Source organism: Camelus bactrianus, chromosome 34, assembly GCF_048773025.1.
Source record: "Camelus bactrianus isolate YW-2024 breed Bactrian camel chromosome 34, ASM4877302v1, whole genome shotgun sequence".
Classification (NCBI taxonomy): domain Eukaryota; kingdom Metazoa; phylum Chordata; class Mammalia; order Artiodactyla; family Camelidae; genus Camelus; species Camelus bactrianus.
Genome location: NC_133572.1, coordinates 307,317 through 327,627, shown reverse-complemented (window position 1 = coordinate 327,627; position 20,311 = coordinate 307,317). Strand labels below are relative to the sequence as shown.

General features: G+C 43.8%; 1 protein-coding gene across 5 annotated transcripts in view; it reads left to right on the top strand.

The window, feature by feature from the left end:
- Positions 1 to 20,311, top strand: part of BCL2L13 (BCL2 like 13) — a 44,304-nt gene that overhangs the window by 7,248 nt on the left and 16,745 nt on the right. For 4 of the 5 annotated variants that reach the window (XM_074357901.1, XM_074357903.1, XM_074357904.1 and 1 more), the window contains exons 2-3: positions 2,036 to 2,205; positions 20,120 to 20,227. In XM_074357901.1, coding sequence (XP_074214002.1) covers positions 2,085 to 2,205; positions 20,120 to 20,227 — 229 coding nt within the window. In that variant the 5' untranslated portion in view covers positions 2,036 to 2,084. The remainder of the gene's footprint in view (positions 1 to 2,035; positions 2,206 to 20,119; positions 20,228 to 20,311) is intronic. The other variant, XM_074357902.1, reaches the window with a different exon arrangement.

Sequence of the window (20,311 nt, the reverse complement as noted above, 5' to 3'; positions counted from 1 at the left end):
TTTTGTATATTTTTCCTCTACTTGGTTGAAAACTCCTGAGGGCAGGTACCTAATGCCTGTAGAGTACCTTGTAACTTAAGAAATGTGTGTTGAGTGAACACACAAATATCAGGAGGCATTGTCTTTCTATTTTTGTAGATGTAATTACTAGGTCTGGATGTGGACCTTGCAGAATAGGAATATTTTTCTAAACTGTAAATTTAGTTTAGTAATCCTTGCATAGTGGGTTATAATTGTTGAGGAACTGCCTTAGAAATTTTAGGAAAATTAGATTCCAGTTATGTCTTGGTTACAAATAACACGAAGTGATTCTAGCTTACTTGAGCAGGAAAGAAACTTACGGAAAGGGCATTGAGTAACTCACAGAATGGATGGGAAGGCTGTAAAATTAGACTTGGGAAATAGGTAAGAACCAAGTGAGACTTTGCTGCAAACTTAGCCAGGGTCAGGCCACAGGCATCGGGTAGTTAGGACACTGCAGCCAGGTCTGCCCTGCCCCTGCTGGACTCACGCATACCCCACCTTTTCTGTGATATTGTTTCATTTATTGCATATTTTGAGACAGTTTTGTAGCATTGTCCCCTGAAGGTGAAACAATAGGGACTTTTAAGTATAGAACCAAGATGTCTTTTGATAACCTAAATAAATACTGATGCTAATAGTAACCATAAGTGCATTTTTTAAAAAGATAGTTTTTAACCATTCAAAGCAGATTTTCATGTTATCTTTTTTTAAAATTTTTTTTTGGGGGGTTAATTGGTTTATTTATTTCTTAATGGAGGTGCTGGGGATTGAACCCAGGACCTTGTGATGCTAAGCACACACTCTACCACTGAGCTATACCCTCCCCCTCATGTTATCTTTCTTTTTATTTCTTTATAGTCACCCTTTTATTTTGTGTATTTCAAATTCTGCATGAAATTTTTCATTGTTTTTAATTCCAGGACATTTCTCTTAATTTATTACAGATCTTAAATTTTGCCAGCATTCTGTGTCTCTTTGCTATTGTTAGTTCTCTGAACCTCTTTTTCTTTTACAGGTATTTCTTAAGATCTTAAAACAGTCTGTATTGTTGCTTTAAGTAGAAAACAGTTATTTAAAACCTCTTAATAAAACATTTTGGCTCGAAACAACTATCAAGGTTCGTAGTAGGGGGTCAAAAGGTATAAACTTACAGTTATGAAGTAAGTTAAGTCCCGGCGATGTAATGTCGCCTGGTGACTAAAGTATATAATATTATACTGCACATTTGAAAGTTCCCGAGAGAGTAGATCTTAAAGATAAAAGAGGGTTACATGGTAGGTAAAACAGTTAAGTCCAGGTAGAGACGCGAGAGTTGTGGTTGCATCGATTAGGGCACAGGCTGGAGTGCCTGGTGGAGAGATTCAAGTGAAGTGGCTTCAGTCACAGCCCAGAGGCAGCGGTCCAGTCTGGCAGGGCAGCTCTGCCCCCCAGGGTCGTTAGGGGCCCTGGTCCCTGCTGTCTTGGGCTGACCCCTGGAGTGGTCCTTGTGTGTGTGTCAGAACGGAGTGTCTGCCATGTTCACTTCCTGCCTGGGAAGGGGGCGGGGGGAGTCTTCACGGAGAGACCCGCAAGTTGACATGTAACCCCTGCTCGTGTCCTCTGGCTCAGGCTGATCACATGGCACGTTAGGCTGCAAAGGAAATGGGGAAATGTTGTCTGCAGCTGTGTGGCCATGGAGCTAGCTGGACTTCAGGAGGCTTTATTAGTAGAAGTAAGAGAACACATACCGCCAGGGTGGAGGGTGGAGTTCGAGTAGGGGCAGGCACAGTGAGTATCTTCCCCACGAAGGTGAAAAACAGACGAGGGAGAGCTTGGAAGGGACATTTGCTTTTGATCGGAAATCTGAGTAAGTAATCCCTACTTGTAAGTAAAGTAAAGTTATGTTTTTAAAGATTGCTGAGAAGAATATTCTGAGAAATATTTATTTTGTATTTAGTTGAGTAATTTTAGTCACTGGGAAAATGTGCTGTATGTAGTATACTTTAAACTGAAAAAATACTTTTGTTTTTAGGTCTTCCACATCTGTAAGCAGACTTTTTGGAGCTCCACCGGCCAACCCCATGGCGTCCTCTGCTACAGTGCCTCTGGGATTTCACTATGAAACCAAGTACGTTGTTCTCAGCTACTTGGGACTCCTCTCTCAGGAGAAGCTGCAGGAGCAGCAGCTTTCCTCACCCCAAGGTATTGTCTTTGACTTGTGTTGGTTGTATTAAGCAGTAGTAGTGACTTCATGTGCCAGAGTGTATGTGTCTAAGGAGTTTGTATCCATGGTTGTAAGACTGAATAACACTGCTTAGACTTTTAAAGAGTAACTCCACCCCTCCCTTGCTGCCCTCTGACCCACTTCCAGAAGCAGGGCTCACAGTGCCCTTTAGGGCTTGATGTTTTAAATGGCCACCGTTGGTGCAGGTGAGATGTGCTAAGCATGTGTAAACAAATCCATCTGTCCTTAGAGCTTCCATACTTGACAAGATGTAGATTAGAATTATATACGGGGGGAGAGTAGAGCTCAAGTGGTAAAGTGCATGCTTAGCATGCCTGAGGTCCTGGGTTCAATCCCCAGTGCCTCCTCTAAAAAAATCTAACTACCTCCCCCCACGTCGCCAAAACAAAATAAGTAATACAGTAATAAAATTTTTAAAAAATTTTAAATGAAAAAAAATTATATAATTATTTTTAAATTTATAACACAGTTCTTTGAATTACCTTTTTTCAAGGATATTAGATTTAAACACTAATCTATCTGATGGAGTTTTAACACAATTCTTTGTATTATGAAGTTGTATTTTCCCCTCTTTATTTTTTTACTTTTTTGTTTTTTGTTTTTCTTTTTTATTTTTTTGCAGGGGGAAGGAGGTAATAAGGTTTATTTATTTATTTTTTAGAGGACGTACTGGGGATTGGACCCAGGACCTTGTGCGTGCTAAGCACACGCTCTACCCCTGAGCTGTACCCTCCCCCCGTATATACCCTTCTTTAGATAATTTGCCAAACAAAGCTTAAAACATTTACTGGAGTCTGTAACCTTATTCTCATCCATAGGTGTTTACTGTAGCCATGGAGGTGGTTCTGATTTATCTGCTGCTCTTCTAGCTCAAGAAAGGAAATTCAGAAATGACAGAGACCAGTAGCCACTCTGACAGTTAGGAGGGATGACAGAAGGTGTCCTAAAAACCGAATTTAAATACTGACATATAACTAATGGGTGTGTTCTATTTTTAAATATTGAATCATATTTTAAGTACCCCAAGGTAGGTTACTGTTTAAACAAAAATCACATCAAAATGACTTTAAAAACTCATAAAAGAAAATGTGATCCCAAATGTTTGTTATTTGAAGGCGTTGGTGGTGTAGTGGTGAGCATAGCTGCCTTCCAAATGTTTATTATTTGATGAAACTCACACAGCAAAAAAAGTAAAACTATTTTACTTTTTATTGTCTTCTGATATTTATTGATATATACATAGTTTTCATATAGTTGTAATCAATTATTTGTGGGTTTTTTCACTGTTTTATCTTAAAACATACATGTTTCCATGTTTCATCTCCATTATTACATGTCTGAATGTTTCTGTTTTTTTCAAAACGTTAGTAGTGCTGCTGCACAATTTTTGGTTTACCATAGAACACTTTTTACTTAGGTTACTAGCATTGGTAGAAGGGCTTTAATTGAAAAAGTCACAGGGGGTCATAAATAAAGAGGTTATAAGAAATTTTAATTTAAAATGTTAATAAATGTACTTTTATTTGGCAATTTTAGTGTAGGGCCAAGGCTTTTTTCTTTTTGAATATGGATCTGTTGATTGGAATTGCATGTCACCTTCCTGCTATAAACCCTCTCTCTCCCCATAGTTTTGAATTTGTGCCTGTTTGTAGTGGGGTGGGAGCGTAAAGGCACCTCTAAGGCAGTGCCGTCGAGTGTCGTTCTGGGTTTCTGTGCTGGTCCCCAGCTTTCACAGGTGTTTCTTCCACACCCGATTTGTGATTTTTTTTTTTAATTGAAGTATAGTCAGTTACAATGTGTCAGTTTCTGGTGGAGAGCGCAGTGTCCCAGTCATGCATACACATGTGTATTCATTTTCATATTTTTCATTGAAAGTTATTATAACATATTGACCATAGTTCCCTGTGCTATATGTAAGAATTGTGATGGTATTTTTAAAGCAACTTCCCAAAACATTTAGCTTTCATAGAAATACCAAGTCTCTTTGTACAGTCGTATTTCGATGATACCTGTGATTTTGAATAAATTATGTGATTTCAGTGACCATTATAACGTTCATAAAAAGACTGGGAGAAAAATAACTGACTGTTGTTAGGCCAACACCTACACAGGTGTGCTGGAAGTGGCAGCCCCTGCAGTGTCCAGCCTGCTGGGGCAGAGTCCAGCGGGGTTTGTAGAGACACAGGAGCAGGTCTTGTAGTTCGCTTGAGTGGAGCTCAGTTAAGATTGCTTCTGTATGTTGCTTTTTTTCCTGGTTATTTACTTTTCTAAATTATCTAGAGTCAAATTCCTGAATCAAAGAGTAAAAGTATTTTCATGAGGAGTTTGCCATTCAAAATAAATCTGTCCTATAGGTTGTCATATTGTGTAGCGTATCTTTTTAAGATTTTGCATATTGTCTTAAGGACTAGTTAAAACTTGTGCTAATGAGGATCCTGTTGTTCTAAGACTCAGGTGTTTAGACGTAACGAGCGTCTGCCGTGCAGACTTGCTGGGGGTCCAGCTGAGTTGTTGTGCTGATTGTGTTTAATGCACGTGTGGTTAGCTCCTCCCGTAGTCCCTATGTCTTCGACATTTCTGTGTAGGTGGAAGATTCTGGGAATTAATTCTGTGGAACACATGTGGCTTTTATCCTTCAGCCCCCTAACTCTATAGGTGCAAAGTAGACAAGAGGCTCAATGGGTGAGAGCAGGACGGCGTGTGACTCAGCCCAGCAAACCCAGGGGTGTCGCTGCACCAGCCCTGGTCCCCCTGCTCCCAGGTTCCACAGGGCAACGCAGTGAACCTGGTCGGGAGTATTTCGTGTTGTGCTGCAGCTGGGGACCCCAGCGCTGAAGGCGTAGTGCTCCTGCAGCAAGCCGTAGCAAGCTGAGTCCCCTCCCCCAGGGACTGAGCTGCCACGGGGTCCCTGGACCCACGAGCGTAGAGGGTCAGGCAGATGACAGTGGGGCCTTCAGTTTGTTACCCTCAGCAAGGACACACAGGGATGCTTGAGGCTCATCCAGACTACCGCTCCCAGCAGTTCACCCCTCAGGATGACATGTGGTAACGTTCGGTGAAATCTTGCTTGTCTCAGGTAGCACCTGCTTAAGGCCATTGAGCAGAGTTTGAATTAGCACAGTGGGGACATTAATTCTGCAATGTTGATCTTGCCAAGCACCTCAGAACCCCAGTTTCAGCCAAATGAGTAGGTCCCAGAGGGACAAGGTTTTTTTTTCAGGTAATCACTTAGCTTCCTTCCTTAGCACATGTGGATTGTTCCACCAAACCAGTCGTGATAATCCAGCTTAGCGGGAGGTGCTGGCAGCCGTATGCTCTCCTCCCCGTCCATCCGGATGTGGGCCAGGATGTGTGCACCAGCTGAGGGCACCCAGATCGCTGCGCCGTCTTGTAGTGCAGCCATCTCTTGGCTGTGGCGCCTGAAGTTAAGGACAGGTCCTGGGTGGTCTGTGGGGCGTGAACCCCAACACCAGGGAACGGCACTTGCTCTGCTGTCTGGGCCCAGGAGTCAGTGTGCCCCCTGGGGGGCGGCCTCCTTCACTTGGGGACTCAACGAGGGGAACGCAGCCCGAGGGGCCATCACCAGGGCGGGACTAGCAAACAGCAGGCCTCGTGATTTTTGGTTTAGTTCACTAAGAAGCATTTTCAAATCTGCAGTGAGAGCTAGTTTCCAGAGCTATTCATTACTTGATAATAGTGGGTGAGTACAGTTCTCTTTTGGAAAAATTTCAGTCTCATTTTTGAGCTCAGAAAATTGCAGCGGAATGGTGCCACTCTCCAGAGTTGGGCTGCTGTGTGATGAGGTGTGTCAGGATACGCAGCTCAACTCTTGAAGCCTGCAGGGATTAAGTCCATGACAGCAAGTGAGGTCGCTGTTGAAACTCGTGGTTCATTAACACTGGATAGATTTAAATATTTTCCAGAGTGCCTGCTGATACTACAGTGAATAACCAGAGGTTTTAAATACCTTACCTTTTCAGTCTTTGCAAGTTTATGCAACTAATAAGCCTTTTTCTGCTCCAGACATATTTTTGCCACTATCAGTAACACATCTCAGCAGATTCCATGTTGGGTTGTAGAGAATTAGAGTTTCTTCAGTTTCTGTGAAACTGTTCTGGTCTGTGACTGCTGTGCACAGACCAGGTGGGTTCCCCAGAACTCTCATGGCATCACCTCTTGAATGGGTAGTGACCGCGTTTCAGACACCAGTCAGCACGTCCGGAGCGAGGACCGCCACTCAGAGCTGCTTGCCTTGTGTTTTGTTTGACGACTGTGGTTGTGCTCATTGTCTTCAACTCATCGAGCAGCTGTTCTCTCCAAAAGACTAATAATATTAAACGTCCGTATTTCTTGGACACATTTCTTCAGCTGCTGCAGTTGAATCTAACTTCATTGACTCAACATCCTTGAGTGGCTCTCCTTGCTTGGCTAACAGCTGAGCCATTTGCGAACTTGGGTTGTGGCTTCATTTTCATTTCTTATTTCACAAATAAATTCTATGATGAGATGGTCCATTTTAAATTCGCTAATTTTTCTGACAGTTGTTCCCTTGTGCGTTGGGGACACTGAGCGCACTGGAGTCTGTTAGGAGCAACGTGAACTGTGTTCTTCCAGCACAGCTGTGATGCCACTGTGTCAACAGTACTTTGCCTCTAATTTGATGACAAATTAGTCTAGTCCACATTAAAAGCATGATGTTCCAAGTCCACTTTCCTTTCCTTGGTTTCGCACGGTGGGTGGGCCCAGCTACAGTGAAAGTTGTGCTGCGGCGTGCACGTGGTCGTGGCGTGTGCTGGGCTCACTGCAGTGTGTGGTGAGTGCGGCCGCCCGCCTCTCCCAGTGTGGCCCAGGACAGCCGTGACAGCACGTGACTGAGTGACTGTGGCCGTATTCCAGGTAAATTTTATTTTTGGGCACTGAATTTCCTAAAATTTTTACATGTCATGAAGTATTAACCTTGATTTTTTTTCAGCCATTAAAAAATGTAAAAACCATTCTTAGCTCGTGGGCTGTGTAAAAATACGCAGAAGGCAGATTTAGCTGACGGGCCCTAGTTTGCTGACACCTGTTATGTTACATCAGTGTGAAAAGAACATTATTTTCCTCATAATTTAAGAGTTTAGTCCATTTATGCACAGGACTAAATGCTGTTTTTATAGTAGGCTCACATCTGTCTCCTGTCATTTCCATTCTTTAATCGTATTTCTTTTTTATTATTTAAATAATACATATGAAAGTATTTAGAAGAGTAAAAAAAAAAAATCCTGTAATCCAGTAACAAATTAAGAAGTGTTAACGTTTTTCTGAACATTTTTATAGATACATGTAAACTGGAATTTACAGCTTGTAAAAATGTGGTCATATCCCTGACACTTTGTAACATTTTTTTAGGGGGGAGGTAATTAGGTTTATTAATTATTATTATTTGTGTAATGGAGGTACTGGGGATCGAACCCATGACCTTGTGCATCCTAAGCATGTGCTCTACCACTGAGCTGTACTCTCCTCCCATTTTAAAAGCTAACAGTATAATCGAACACTTTTCCATGTAAATAAGTAAATATCGACAGTCTCCTACTGTAGGACGTTTAGGGTGTTCACCAGTTTTTACTGGTAAAAGGTAATCGATTAGCCTGCAAATTCCTTAAAACTTTTTCTTTCCAGTTTCCAGTCTCATTTACATTTCCAAAACCTTCCCCTGACTGGTTATAGCTTGGTAGGTCTAGAAAAACACTATTTATTAGGACTTTGTGCGGTGATGAAAATGTTCTAGATCAGCTCTGCCCAGTACTACAGTCACAAGTCACATGTGACAGTTGGATGCTTGAAATGTGACCAGTGCAAATGAGGAGCTGAATTTTTAATTTTATTTAATTTTTTTAACTTAAAAAGCTGCGTGTGGCCAGTGGCTGCAATATTATTAGACACACAGGTCTAGAACTTGGTTTTTTATATTCCCCTCTAAGCTTGCCCCTGTTCTTACAGTAATTTGTTAGGGAGACCTCCTGCTGCCCAGGCTTGAAACACCAGAGTCATCCTGCAGCTCTTATCTCTGCTTCTTGCCCTCTGTCTGTGTCACCGTTACCAGCTGTCCCGATTTTATGGTGATTCTCATTATCCTTCAGGCTCTGCTTCAGATTATTGCAGATGTCTCCTGATTTTCCTCCTTCGTTTCACGCCTCTACGTCACGTGTTTTCCTATAAGCAGGTTGAGCTTCCTGGCACTGCCTCTTACTTACATCAGGAGCCCAGGTCGCTCCCTCCCCCTGGGGCTGCGCTACAAGATGCCGCTGGTCTCCGTGACCCGTGGCCTGCTGTGTCTCAGGTCTGTCCTCGCCTGGTACTCTGAACCAGCCATGCTTACTCCTGCCTGTTTCTCTCCGGAGCCGAGCTGCTCTGGAGCAGTGGACTCCGGTGCTGCTTCCTGCCACTTCCCTGCGTCTTTCCTTCTCCCCTTCCTGGGCCCGTGGGAGATGCACCTGGGCAGGGCCCAGGCCGGTGAAGTACGGGTGGCTGTGACTGTGTCCCTCCTAGGCTGTGGCATTTAGAAGCAGTGTACCTCCTCCCCGTTCTTTCCCTTTGTCTCCTGTGTGTGTGGATTTGAGGGGGACGTGTGTTCCTAAGGGCACAGTTGCACAGTGGGGCAGGCCCAGCGTCAGGCAGGCTGTAAGTGACTCCAGGAAGCCGTTTCCTGGCTCCCCAGCTTAGATCTGTAACACAAGGGCGACGTGGGCCTTTGGGTTAGGTCGCTGAAACCTCGGGCTTTATTTGTTTCCACAACGGAGACTCGCCTGTCCTAATCGACACATCCCCCATGCATGCGTGTTAGGGTGACCAGCTGTCTGGTGTGCCCAGGACTGAGTAAAACTTGGTCGCCCTAGTGCATACATACTTGCCCATCTACCCAGATTCCACCGGTGATGTTTCTTAACTGTAACAAGACTCCATGTGCCACAAAAACTACGCCTTTTCAACAGCTGTGACTAAATTTGTAAGGACTTTAAGCATTTACACAAGCCTGCGCTGATCAGTTTTTTCCTCGCTTGAACACAGAATTTTTTCCTACCTGAACTTTGTAGAATCTCCTTTTTAAATCTGAGGCGTTCGCCTGCTTTGATGTTTTTGGTTTGTTTCATTTTTGAGATCTGGTTGCTGTCCTCATGCTGTCGTCTTAGGACAGAATACAGAGTGTTTGTGCGCAAGCGCAGGCATGTGTTGTGCTGACCTCTTAGAAGGAAGGAGGCCCTGGTTGCTGTCGGCAGCGTTGCTGTCCTGTTTGCGTCTCAGACGTGATGGGGGACTCACTTCTGCGCTGTGCTGTTACTAGCAGGGTCTGCCATAGCATTTGCTGCTGTAGGCTGGACAGGGTTTGGTTTCAAGTTGATGAAGCAGTAGGTGTGAGAGGAAGAGGCCAACAGAGGTGATCCTATTCATGACTCAAGATTTCTGCCGCATTAAATGTCTTTCATTTTTCCCAAGTGAGTCCTGTGCTAGGAACAGACTCTCCCATAAATAGTTAACTCTTCTGTTAACTTTTCCAGAAGTTGTCAGCTCTTCCAGACTGTTCGTTTGTGCTGAAATAGTTCGTTTATGTATCCTGGCTAGTAGAAGTCCTGTCGACTTGCACGTTTGATGCTAAGTAATAGCTTGTTCTGTTCAGCCTTGCGCCTGGTAACGCACAGCACCTTGGTGTTGTCGTTAACAAGGATTTAACAAGAAGACACTTCTTAGGAAGGAGAGCAAGTTCATGTTTGTTGACTAGGAACGTTGCGGTGCCGCTGGCTTGTTGTTCATCTGATAAACACTAGCCCCCCTTCCTCCCTAGGGAAACGCTAGTTGACTTTCTGTCTGTACGAATTTGACTGTTCTAGACATCTCGTTTGAGTGGGATCATACAGTGTTTGTCCTTTTGTGTCTGGCTTCCTTTGCTTAGCGTAGTGTCGTTGAGGCTCATCCGCCTGGTGGTGTGTATCAGAACTTCATTCCTTTTTAAGGCTGAGTCGTGTTTCAGTGTGTGCACAAAGCACGTTTTGTTTATCCGTTCGTCTGCTCATGGACGCTGGGTTATTTCTGCCTTTTGGCTGTTGTGAATAATGCTGCTGTAAACATCGGTATACAAATAATCTGTGTGAGTTTCTGCTTTCAGTTCTTCTGGGTGCATACCCAGGTGCAGAACTGCTGGGTCAGTCCATGTTTGATTTTTCTGAGGAAGTGCCATGCTTTTTCCACGGTGGCTGCGTCATTGGACGTTCCCATCAGCAATGCTCGGGGTTCTGGTTTCTCCACATCCTCACCAGCACTGCTGTTTTCTGCTTTTTAAAGTAATGGTCACCCTGATGAGGGTTGAGAAGTGTCTTCTTGTGGTGGCTGATTTCTTCTTGCTGAATAGCTTCCACTGTTTGGAGGCACCGTAGTTTGTTTTATTCATTCACCTGTTGAGGAACAACATCTTGGTTGCTTCCAGGTTTTGACAGTTACATGTAAAGCTGTTGTAAGTACTGATGTGCAGGTTTTTGGGTAGATGTAAGTTTTAAACTCATTTGGGTAGATACTGAGGAGCATGATTGCTGGGTCACATGGTGAGAGTGTAGAAGCTATCTTCCGAAGTGGCTGTACCATTCCCACCAGCAGTGTAGGAGGGTTCCAGTTTCCCTGCATCTTTGCCAAACTTGCTGACTTTGAGTTACAGCTGTCCTGGTGGGTGTGCAGTGGTAGCTTATTGGGTTTTAATGTGCGTCTCCCTAATGGCTGTTGATGTCGAACACCTTTTCATGTGTTTGTTGGCCATTTGTATAACTTTGGAGAAATGTCTGTTCATATCCTTTGTCCATTTTAAAATTGGGTTATTTGTCTTTCTGTTGTTGAGTTGTAAGAGTTCTTTATAAATTCTGGATACCAGGCCCTTATCAGATATGTGAGTTCCGGGTATTGTCTTCCGTTCTGTGGTTTGTGTTTTCGCTGTATTTGTAGTGTCCTTTGACGTAGAAAAGTTTTAAATTTTTGTGAAGTCCACTTTATTTATGTTTTCTTCAGTTTCTTGTGTTTTGGGGTCATATCTAGGAAACCATTGCCTAATTCAGGGTCATGCACATTTTCAACTATGTTGTTTCCTTGTAAGAGTTTTAAAGTTTTAGCTTTTAAATATTGCTGTTTGATCAGTGTTGAATTGATTTTTTTATATGATGTGAGGTGAGGGTCTGGATTCACCCTTTTGCTTGGTAATGCCCAGTTGTCCCAGCATCATTTGTTGAAGAGACTATATTTTTCTTCAGTAAATGGCCTCGGTACCCTTATCAGGAATCAGTTAACCTTAGATACATGGGTTGATTTCTGGCCCCTCAGAAATTCCATTGGTCTGTGTGTCTGTTCTTATATTATTACCACACTGTTTTGATTACTTACAGCTTTGTAGTAAGTTTTGAAATTGTGAGGTATGAGTCTTTCAACCCTGTTCTTTTTTAAAATCGCTTTGACTCTTTTGAGTCTTGCAGTTCTGTGTGGATTTCAGGGTAGTCTTGTCCGTATCTGGAGAAAGGGGAGCTGGGAGTTCTGGCAGGAGTTGCCCTGGCTCCATAGATCAGTGTGGGGAGCATGGTCGTCTCAGGTCGACTTTTCCAGACAGAGTCACACACCCAGTCCCAGACTCTGCTTCCAGCCCGCTGTTTCTGGAGGGCGTACTGTCTCATTCTGTCTCAGTGTTTCTGCAGGAAGAGGAGACGTTTGGTCACGGTTGGATTTTCTTTGTATTCTCTTCCAAACCTGTCCTCCTGCAGATTTGTCGCCTGATCTGCAGGATAGCTGGGGAGTTTGGTAACACTGAGCCTGAGAACCATCGTTGTGACCGGCTCTTCTGCAATTTGGTGGGTTTCATCCGTCTGATTTCTCACCTACTGGTCCAGTATGGTGTCATCCGGGGTATCTGGTTTTGCTGTTGAGTGAACAGGTGAACTGTGTTGTCTGTGCTGTTCAGTAGCTGCTCTCAGTTTGGTTATAATCATTTGGGTTGTCTCGAATAGTGTTTGTCAAGTCTAACAGCCTGAACACTTACTAAAACAAAGGCCGCGGAGCCCTGCCCTAGACCGTGAACCAGGTGCTTCATGCTGGGTCCTGAGAATCTGTGTTTTTAATTATTATTTAATTATCATTTAATGTTCTCTTGGTAGTTTTGATGTGCCCTTAGTTTGGGGAACCGTCGATTTAGAAAGTATTTTGCTCTGGAAGGTCTAGCCCATACACGGTTCTAAACTTTTCGGTCCGACACTCACTCTGAGTGCATTTCAGGGCTGGAATGTGATGGCTGCTGCCTCACCTGACCCTTTACTTGACACTGAAGTGGGTGGGGTTTAGGGTGCTAAAGCCTGTTTATCTTTGAATTATTTTTCTGGGTTTATGCTGCAGGATTTATGCTGCACTGGTGCTCCCGTGTGGCTCTGTGCTTCTGAAAGTCTGGGTGGGGAGGGGTTGATTAAATGAAAATCACTGAATCTGTCTGTGTCATTGGTTAGCTGAAGAAACAGCCTTTTGTGTCCTGACAGCAGGAGACTTTCTGATTCGGGGTTTCCACGTGGCTTATTATCGAGTGTGACAGCTTGTCGTGTGTAATTAGCGTCATGTCGGCCTCATGCGAACAGGTGCTCCTTCAGTCAGCTGCTTCTCTTTAGTCTGGGGGGTGAGGCATATGGTGACCGAGACATCATTGTCATTGGTGGTGGTGGTGGTGGTGGTGGCGTGATTGGGTGTGTGGGTGTGTATATGTTTGCAGAGTTTCCAAAAAGAAGCAGGCGGCAGGTAAAACGTTGATGTATTCCTTATTGTTCATTGTGCATCAGAAATTAGACTCGTGTGTTCTTGGGTTCAGTCGTAAGTTTACTTATCAGAATATCTTGTTTCTGTGTGATTTACTTGCGCCTGGGCAAGTCATTTCAGTTCTGTAAGTGGGGTGGGTGGACCAGGCCTAACCCTGACCATTCCACGTCTGACATCCCGATTCAGACACTGATGAACGCCCGCCAAGCGTGGAGATGGTGGATGAGACCCCGCTCTCTCCCTTCCCCTCGTCCTCAGTGCTCTCCGCCACAGCTCCGCCAGCACGACTGAGTGTTCTCAGTGCTGCCCTGGTTGTGGCCGGTCTGTGTTCTTGTTCTCTGACCTACACTGACTCCTCGTTTTCTCCGTTTCTTTCAACTTTCGTCATTTCACATAGCCTCAAAATATACTGACACCTTTTTAAAGCTTCTCTGAATGTATTTGTGACTTTGATTTTATCGTCTTTCCCTCGGCACCCTCTCTCCCCAGCGGGGCTGGACGTGTGTGCCGTGTGTGTGACTTTGTCACAGGCAGTGGTGGCCTTGGCTGTCGAGTACTTGAGTGCGTTTTTAGTCCTTACTTGACACAAGTCTGGGACAAAGGGACTATCTCAAGTAGTTTGCAATCTGGTCAGATTAATGATAATAAACTGTGAAATTATTAAGTGATATAACACAGTGTATATTTAAATGTTAAACTGTGTGTCACAGACTAAGTGGTATAAATATTCAAATGTCGGTGATACTTAAGTAGCCGTGAAGATACTGTGGAAAAGTAGAGAGACTCAAATTGGTCCTTGCAGGGTGGGCAGAGCTGAATAATCAGGAAAAGGAAGGGCAGCCCAGGTTGGGTTAAAATGTAGCATAAACAGCCTTTTTTATTGGTGAAGAAATTGGCAATGAGTTCATACTGGTTAGGAACAGCAATGAATTTTTAAAAATTTCTTACCATACAGAATTTAATGTGACTTACAATAATATGTAATGGGAAAATCTAAATAAACAGCACTCTAATGAAATCAGAATAAGATGACTGTACATTTGCACAGTGGGAGTACTAAGGCACAGACAGGGAGCTTGTGAGCCCCTCCACAGTGGCCTGGCTCTGAGCGGTCAGTCTGAATTCGGCTCTGAGTTCTGAGGCAGAGCCACAGCAGAATGGCAGGGTACAGAAGTCCCTCCTCATCTGCAGGGAGCACGGCCCAGGATTCCCAGTGGCTGTCTGAAGTCGGGCCGACAGTGCAAACCCTGTGAGCACTGCATGTTCTCCTCTGAGAGTGAGCAGGTTGTGTCTGCCGCCTGGACGTGCCGAGCAGAGGGGGTCGAGCAGGACAGCGGGGACTGCGTCGCAACCGAGGGACCTGCTGTGTCTGGACTTTGCCCTGCAGTGTCTGGTCCCTGGAACCACAGGCTGGGTGCTGTGTTTCGTTCTCGAGTTTCGCCCCAAGGTTTTCCCGTAACTGGAAGCTGTACTGTTTCCTTTTCAGTGGAATGTTATTCTTTAAGAGATTTTTTTTTTTTTTTGACTTAGGGCTTTATTACTTAGGGCACGAGGAAAAGCAGTGGAAAATGTCAATACCAGGTACAGTATGAGGTTTCAAGACACTGTCTCTTCCTGTACTTCTAGATGAAAGCAGGGAAATGGCACTGAAGTGCAGCTCAGTTACAGCAGGTGGTTCACACTGTCGAGGGCCTCTTCGGACGGTCCTCCTTGACCTGACGATAAAATCCACAATGCAGGGGGTGGGGGGGCCCCTCTCGTACAGGAAGCCTTATACACAGTCAGATCCAGCAGGCTGGCAAGACCCTGAAATGTTCAGGTGCTCTCTGTTTCTGATTAAGAACAGGTCAGGGGCAAACTTAGCGGGTACTGGGTTTGAGGTGATTCTGTGGAACCTGCAGGGCTAACCCAGACTTCTCAGCACAGGCGTTGCCCTGCTTCTGTTCTTGAAGTAGTCTGAGGGAGTGTCGGTAGGTAAAAGGAAGGTTTTTTTTAAAAGCACTGGCTCACTTTTGCTCATGGCAGTGACTGATCAGAGTTCTTGCACTGCCGAGTACGGCACATACGGTTTGAGCCTGGAAGAAATCTGAAGACAAGTTTCTTTCTTTTTTTATTTTTTATTTTTTTATTTTTTGGGGGTAGGTAATTAGGTTTATGTATTTATTTATATTTAGAGGAGGTACTGGGGAATGAACCTAGGACCTAATGCATGCTAAGCATGCACTCTACCACTTAAGCTATACCCTCCCCTGAAGGCAGGTTTCTTAGACGCAAGTCACATCTGGAAACGTAGAAAACCAGGGACCTTCTGGTGTTCAGGGTTGTAGCTTCCTGGTAAAACTTCCCAGATGAATTTATTGTGAAATGTGCCTTTCAGTTAAAAAAAAAAAACCAACTTTCCTTCTGTATTTTTGAATATAAATTAAACTCTGTTGGACATGTGTTCAAGCAAAACACGTATTTTTGATCAGTTGATACTAAGCCATCCTCTCTTGCGGCAGTTGGAGAGCGAGAGTAACTGTAGGAGCTCTCCTGGTGGGCGTTGCAACGGCCCTGCTTTATTACTGCTTGGGTTATCTAAGCTGTCAGAGGGTTGTCCTGCTGGTCCAGACTCTTAAGCAGATTCTGGGTGAGCATGACTGATGAGGAGCCTGTGAGCTGGTTCTGTTTTCAGAGACAAGGTTGGGTTTGGGGAAGGATCATCTTAGACAGTCACAGGGATGGTGAGTGGGGGCCACTCTCTGCTGAGCACGTTTGGTGTGTGGAGCTTAACTTGCTTATCTCCTTACCCTTGCCTCGGTGGTAGGTGTTATTTTCCTATTTACATAAGAGGAGAGGCTCCAAAAGATTATGTGCCTTGCCCAAGGTCACGTGTGTGTGATGAGCTGGAGTGCTTGGCTCCAAAGCTTACCTCCCACTTCTCTGAGATGCCTTCCAGGAAGCCAGAAGGGAGAGAGAATTTTTTTGAAAGAAATAAGACTGACTTTAAGTTAATTTCCCAGTTTGTGTTTGCCTTGTTTTAATGCCACAGATACTCTAGCGGTCACTTTGCCCAGTGCAGGTACCTGGTCAGTGCTGGCGCAGAGCCTCGCTTCTAAAAGGAAAAGCCGCTCTGATTTTAAGCATCACTTGAGAGTTGTTACAAGTCTGTCTGTAAGTGAAATAAGCCAGTCCCAGAAAGACGAATGCTGTATGACCCCCCCATAAATGAGGTACTTAGAGTCATTGAAATTAGAGGCAGACGGTAGACGGTGGCAGCCAGGGGCTGCAGAGCGGGGCTGTGGAGAGTTTAGTGGGTGCGGTTTCAGTTTCACAGGAAGAAGAGTGTTCGGGCGGCGGACGGTGGGCACGGTAGCAGGGCGTCATGAGTGTACGCAGTGGGCTGAGCCTGTGCGCTTAAAACGGTTGGGACCGGAGTGTCACGTCAGGTGCATTACCACCCAATGAAAAATTGGAAAAACAAAGCCTGGGAGTTGCGGGTGTAGCTCAGTGGTAGAGAGCATGCCTAGCACGCCCAAGGGCGTGGGTACAGTCCCCAGCAACTTCACTAAATGAAGAACCCTCATCACCTCCCCCGAAAACAAAACAGAAAAAACAAAAAAAAGGAGAAGAAAAGGAAAGCCTGTATATATAGATTTTTATGCTTTATGAAAACTTATGAAGATCACCTTTTTCATAGTTTAAATTGTTTCAAATTTTGTGTAATGTTTTATGTAATTAAAAAATCAGCTTTACTAGGTATAATTATCAGAAGTTGCACTTCAGGGTGTGCAGTGTGATGTTTCATATAAATGCATGTTGTGAAATGAGCGCCACAAGCAAGCTGGTTAGTTGCCGGGTTGCCATTGTTTCCTTCTCACCCCCCACCTCTCTCCCCTCAGGCAACCACCCTTTGTTCTCTGTACCTGTGGGTCTTGTTTCTGTTTTGTTATGTTTGTTCATTTGTTTGGTTCTTTAGGTTCCACATATAAGTGAGATCACATGGTATCTGTCTGTCTTTGTTTTATTTCTCAGCATAACACTCTCTAGGTCCATCCATGCTGTCCCAAATGGAGTTCATCCCTTTTACGGCTGAGTGGTACTGTGCTCTGTGTGTGTGTGTGTGTGTGTGTGTGTGCGCGCGCGCACATGCATCTGTACACACGCCACATCCTTATCCATTTATACATCAGTGGGCACTTAGGTTGGCTACTGTAAATGATGCTGCAATGAACTTAGGTGTGCATATATTGTTTTGAATTAGTGTTTTTTGTGCTCTTCAGAATAATACCCGAAAGTGGATTTACTGGATCGTATGGTAGTCCATTTTTAATTTTTTGAGGAACTTTTATGTTGTTTTCCATAGTGGCTGTATCCTTTACATTCCTACCAACAGTGCGCAGCCTTGCCAACGCTTGTTTTTTATTGTCTTTTTTTCCCTTGCTTCTATAGTTAATTTGTATTTATTTTTAAAAACTGAAGTATAGTTGATTTACATATTGTGTTAGGGTCTGGTTCTTGTCTTCATAACGGCCATTCTGACAGGTGTGAGGTGACATCTCGTTGTGGTTTTGATTTGCATTCCCTGATGGTTAGTGATGCATCTTTTCATGTGCCTGTTGGCCTCTGTGTGTCTTCTTTGGAAAAATGTCTATTCAGACCCTGTGCCTATTTTTAATTGAGTTTTTGTTTTTATGTCGAGTTGTATGAGTTTGTATATTTTGGATATTACCATTTGCAGATACCTTCTCCCATTCAGCAGGCTGCCTTTTCATTTTGTGGTTAGTTTCCTTTTCTGTGCAAAAGCTTTTTAGTTTGATTTGGAGTCCCATTTGTTTATTTTTGCTTTTGTTTCCCTTGTCTGAGGAGACACATCCAAAAAAATACTGCTAAGATTGATGTCAAAGAGCTTACTGCCTGTGTGTTCTTCTAGAAGTTTTATGGTTTTGGGTCTTGCGTTTAAATCTTTGATCCATTTTGAGTTTATTTTTGTGTATGGTGTGAGGAGGTGTTCCATTTTGATTCTTTTGCAGATAAGTTGTTCCAACGTGTGCTGAAGAGTCTGTCTTTTCCTCTTTGCTTCCTTTGTTGTAGATTAACAGACCGTATAAGCATGGTTTTGGGGGGGGTCTGTGTTCTGTTCCACCGTTTCATGTGTCTGTTTTTGTCCCAGTACCACACTGCTTTGACTCCTGTAGCTCTGTAGTGTAATTTGAAACAGGAGTGCGATTCCTCCAGCTCTGTTCTTTCTCAGGGCGGTTTTGGCTGTCTGTTGTCCTGGTCTTTGTTCTAGCAGTGGACTTGTCATATACGGCCTTTATTGTGTTGAGGTGTGTTTTCTCTGTACCCACTTTGTTGAGAGTTTTTATCATAAACGGATGTTGAATTTGTCAGAAGCTTTTCCTGCATCTGTTGAGATGACTATGTGGTTTTTAATCCTTCAGTTTGTGTCACATTGATGGGTTCGCAGGCACTGAGCCATCCTTGCACCCCAGAATCAGTCCCACCTGTTCCTGGTGTGTGATCCTTCTAATGCTTTGTTAAATTCCGTTTGCTAGTACTTTGCTTGGGGTTTGTCCATCTGTGTTCATCACTGATACTGGCCTGTGGTTTTCTTCTTTTGTGCTGTCTTTGGTTTGGAATCAGGGTGATGCTGGCCTCATGGACAGAGATTGGGAGCATTCCTTCCTCTGCAGGTTCTGGAGTAGTTTCAGAAGGATGTGTTAACTGTTCTTTAAATGTTTGGTGGAATTCACAGGTGAAGCTGTCTGATCCAGGACTTTTGGGGGAGGTGTTGTTTTTTTTTAATTTTAATTTTTTTTTTTTTTACTGCTTCAATTTTATTACTGGTAATTGGTCTGTTTATATTTTCTGTTTCTTCCTGATTCAGTCTTGGGAGATTATACATTTCTAGGAATTTGTCCATTTCCTCCAGGTTGTCCATTTTATTTTATTAGTGTGTAATTATAATCTCCTATGATCCTTTGTATTTCTGTGATATTGGTTGTAACTTTTTTCTTTTTTTTTTTTTAACTTAAAACTTTTTTCTTTTACTCGTCCCTTTTTCATGTCTGATTCCACTTACATGGGTTACCTCTCTTTCCTGCTGGATGGGTCTGGCTGAAGGGCTATCAACCTTGTTTCTCTTTTCAGAGTTAGGTCTTAGTGTCATTGGTGCTCTCTCTTGTTTTTGTTTTAGTCTGTGTTTCATTCATTTCTGCTCTGATCTGTATGATTTCTTCTGCTGACTTTGGGCTTCGTCTGTTCTTCTGGTAGTTTCTTTAGGTGTGGAGTTAGGTGATTTGAAATTGTTCTTGTTTCCCGAGATGAGCTTGTGTAACTATAAACCTCCCTCTTAGAACTGCTTTTGCTGTGTCCAGTGATCCGAACAGCTGTGCTGGTGCTGGCAGTGTCTGTGAATGGGCTGCGAGGGGGAGGGTGGGGTCGTGCTCAGACTCAGTGCTGCGGGTGGGGTGATGGCGCTGTGCTCTGGGTGCCTGGGGCAGCAGCCAGTGAGCTGTCACGTGTCTGGTCTTCTCTTCTCCTTCAGACTCTTCTCCATTCTCTGCTGCAGACCAAGACCTTCCTTTTCCTTTTCCTGCGTGAATAGGTTGTGCCCTGTACTTTTGGTATATTCGTAGTTTTCTTGAGTTGTGGGATATAAATCTTGTGCTGATAACAGACCTTCCCTTTGCTGCAGTTTGCATGCATTGTGAAGGTGGGGGACCACGTGTGCCAGCGTCAGGAGACGTTGTCGCCGATCTGGACGACCCTTCAGGTTTCCTTCTCTGTCGTGTTAAAATGTTTCTGAGATACTTCCTTTATAGCTGCCCAACCAGAAGATGGAGAGGACACAGTCTGAATTAGTGGTTTTGTCCCCACAGTGGCCTGAGTTCCATAGCTCCTCCTCAGAAGTGGAGAAGTGGTACCACCAACCCAGTCTTGGCTTCCGTGTCTTCAGGTGTCTGCCAGCCCCCAGTCCCAATAATGAATTTTGATGTTGTGTTTTCTGACTTAATGCTTAAAATATTACCCATTTTCTAATGGTTTCTTTCTCCCTCTTTCAACCTTTCTTGTTGGTTTCAGGGGTTCAACAAGATATAGCTTCACAATCTCTGGATCAAGAAGTTTTATTAAAAGTTAAAACTGAAATTGAAGAAGAGCTAAAATCCTTGGACAAAGAAATTTCTGAAGGTCTCTTTTTTCTTATTTTCCTAGTTGATTAGGGGATTCTGTTGGTGTGGTTTAATTTTTTTTTTTTTTACAGTAGAGGTCATG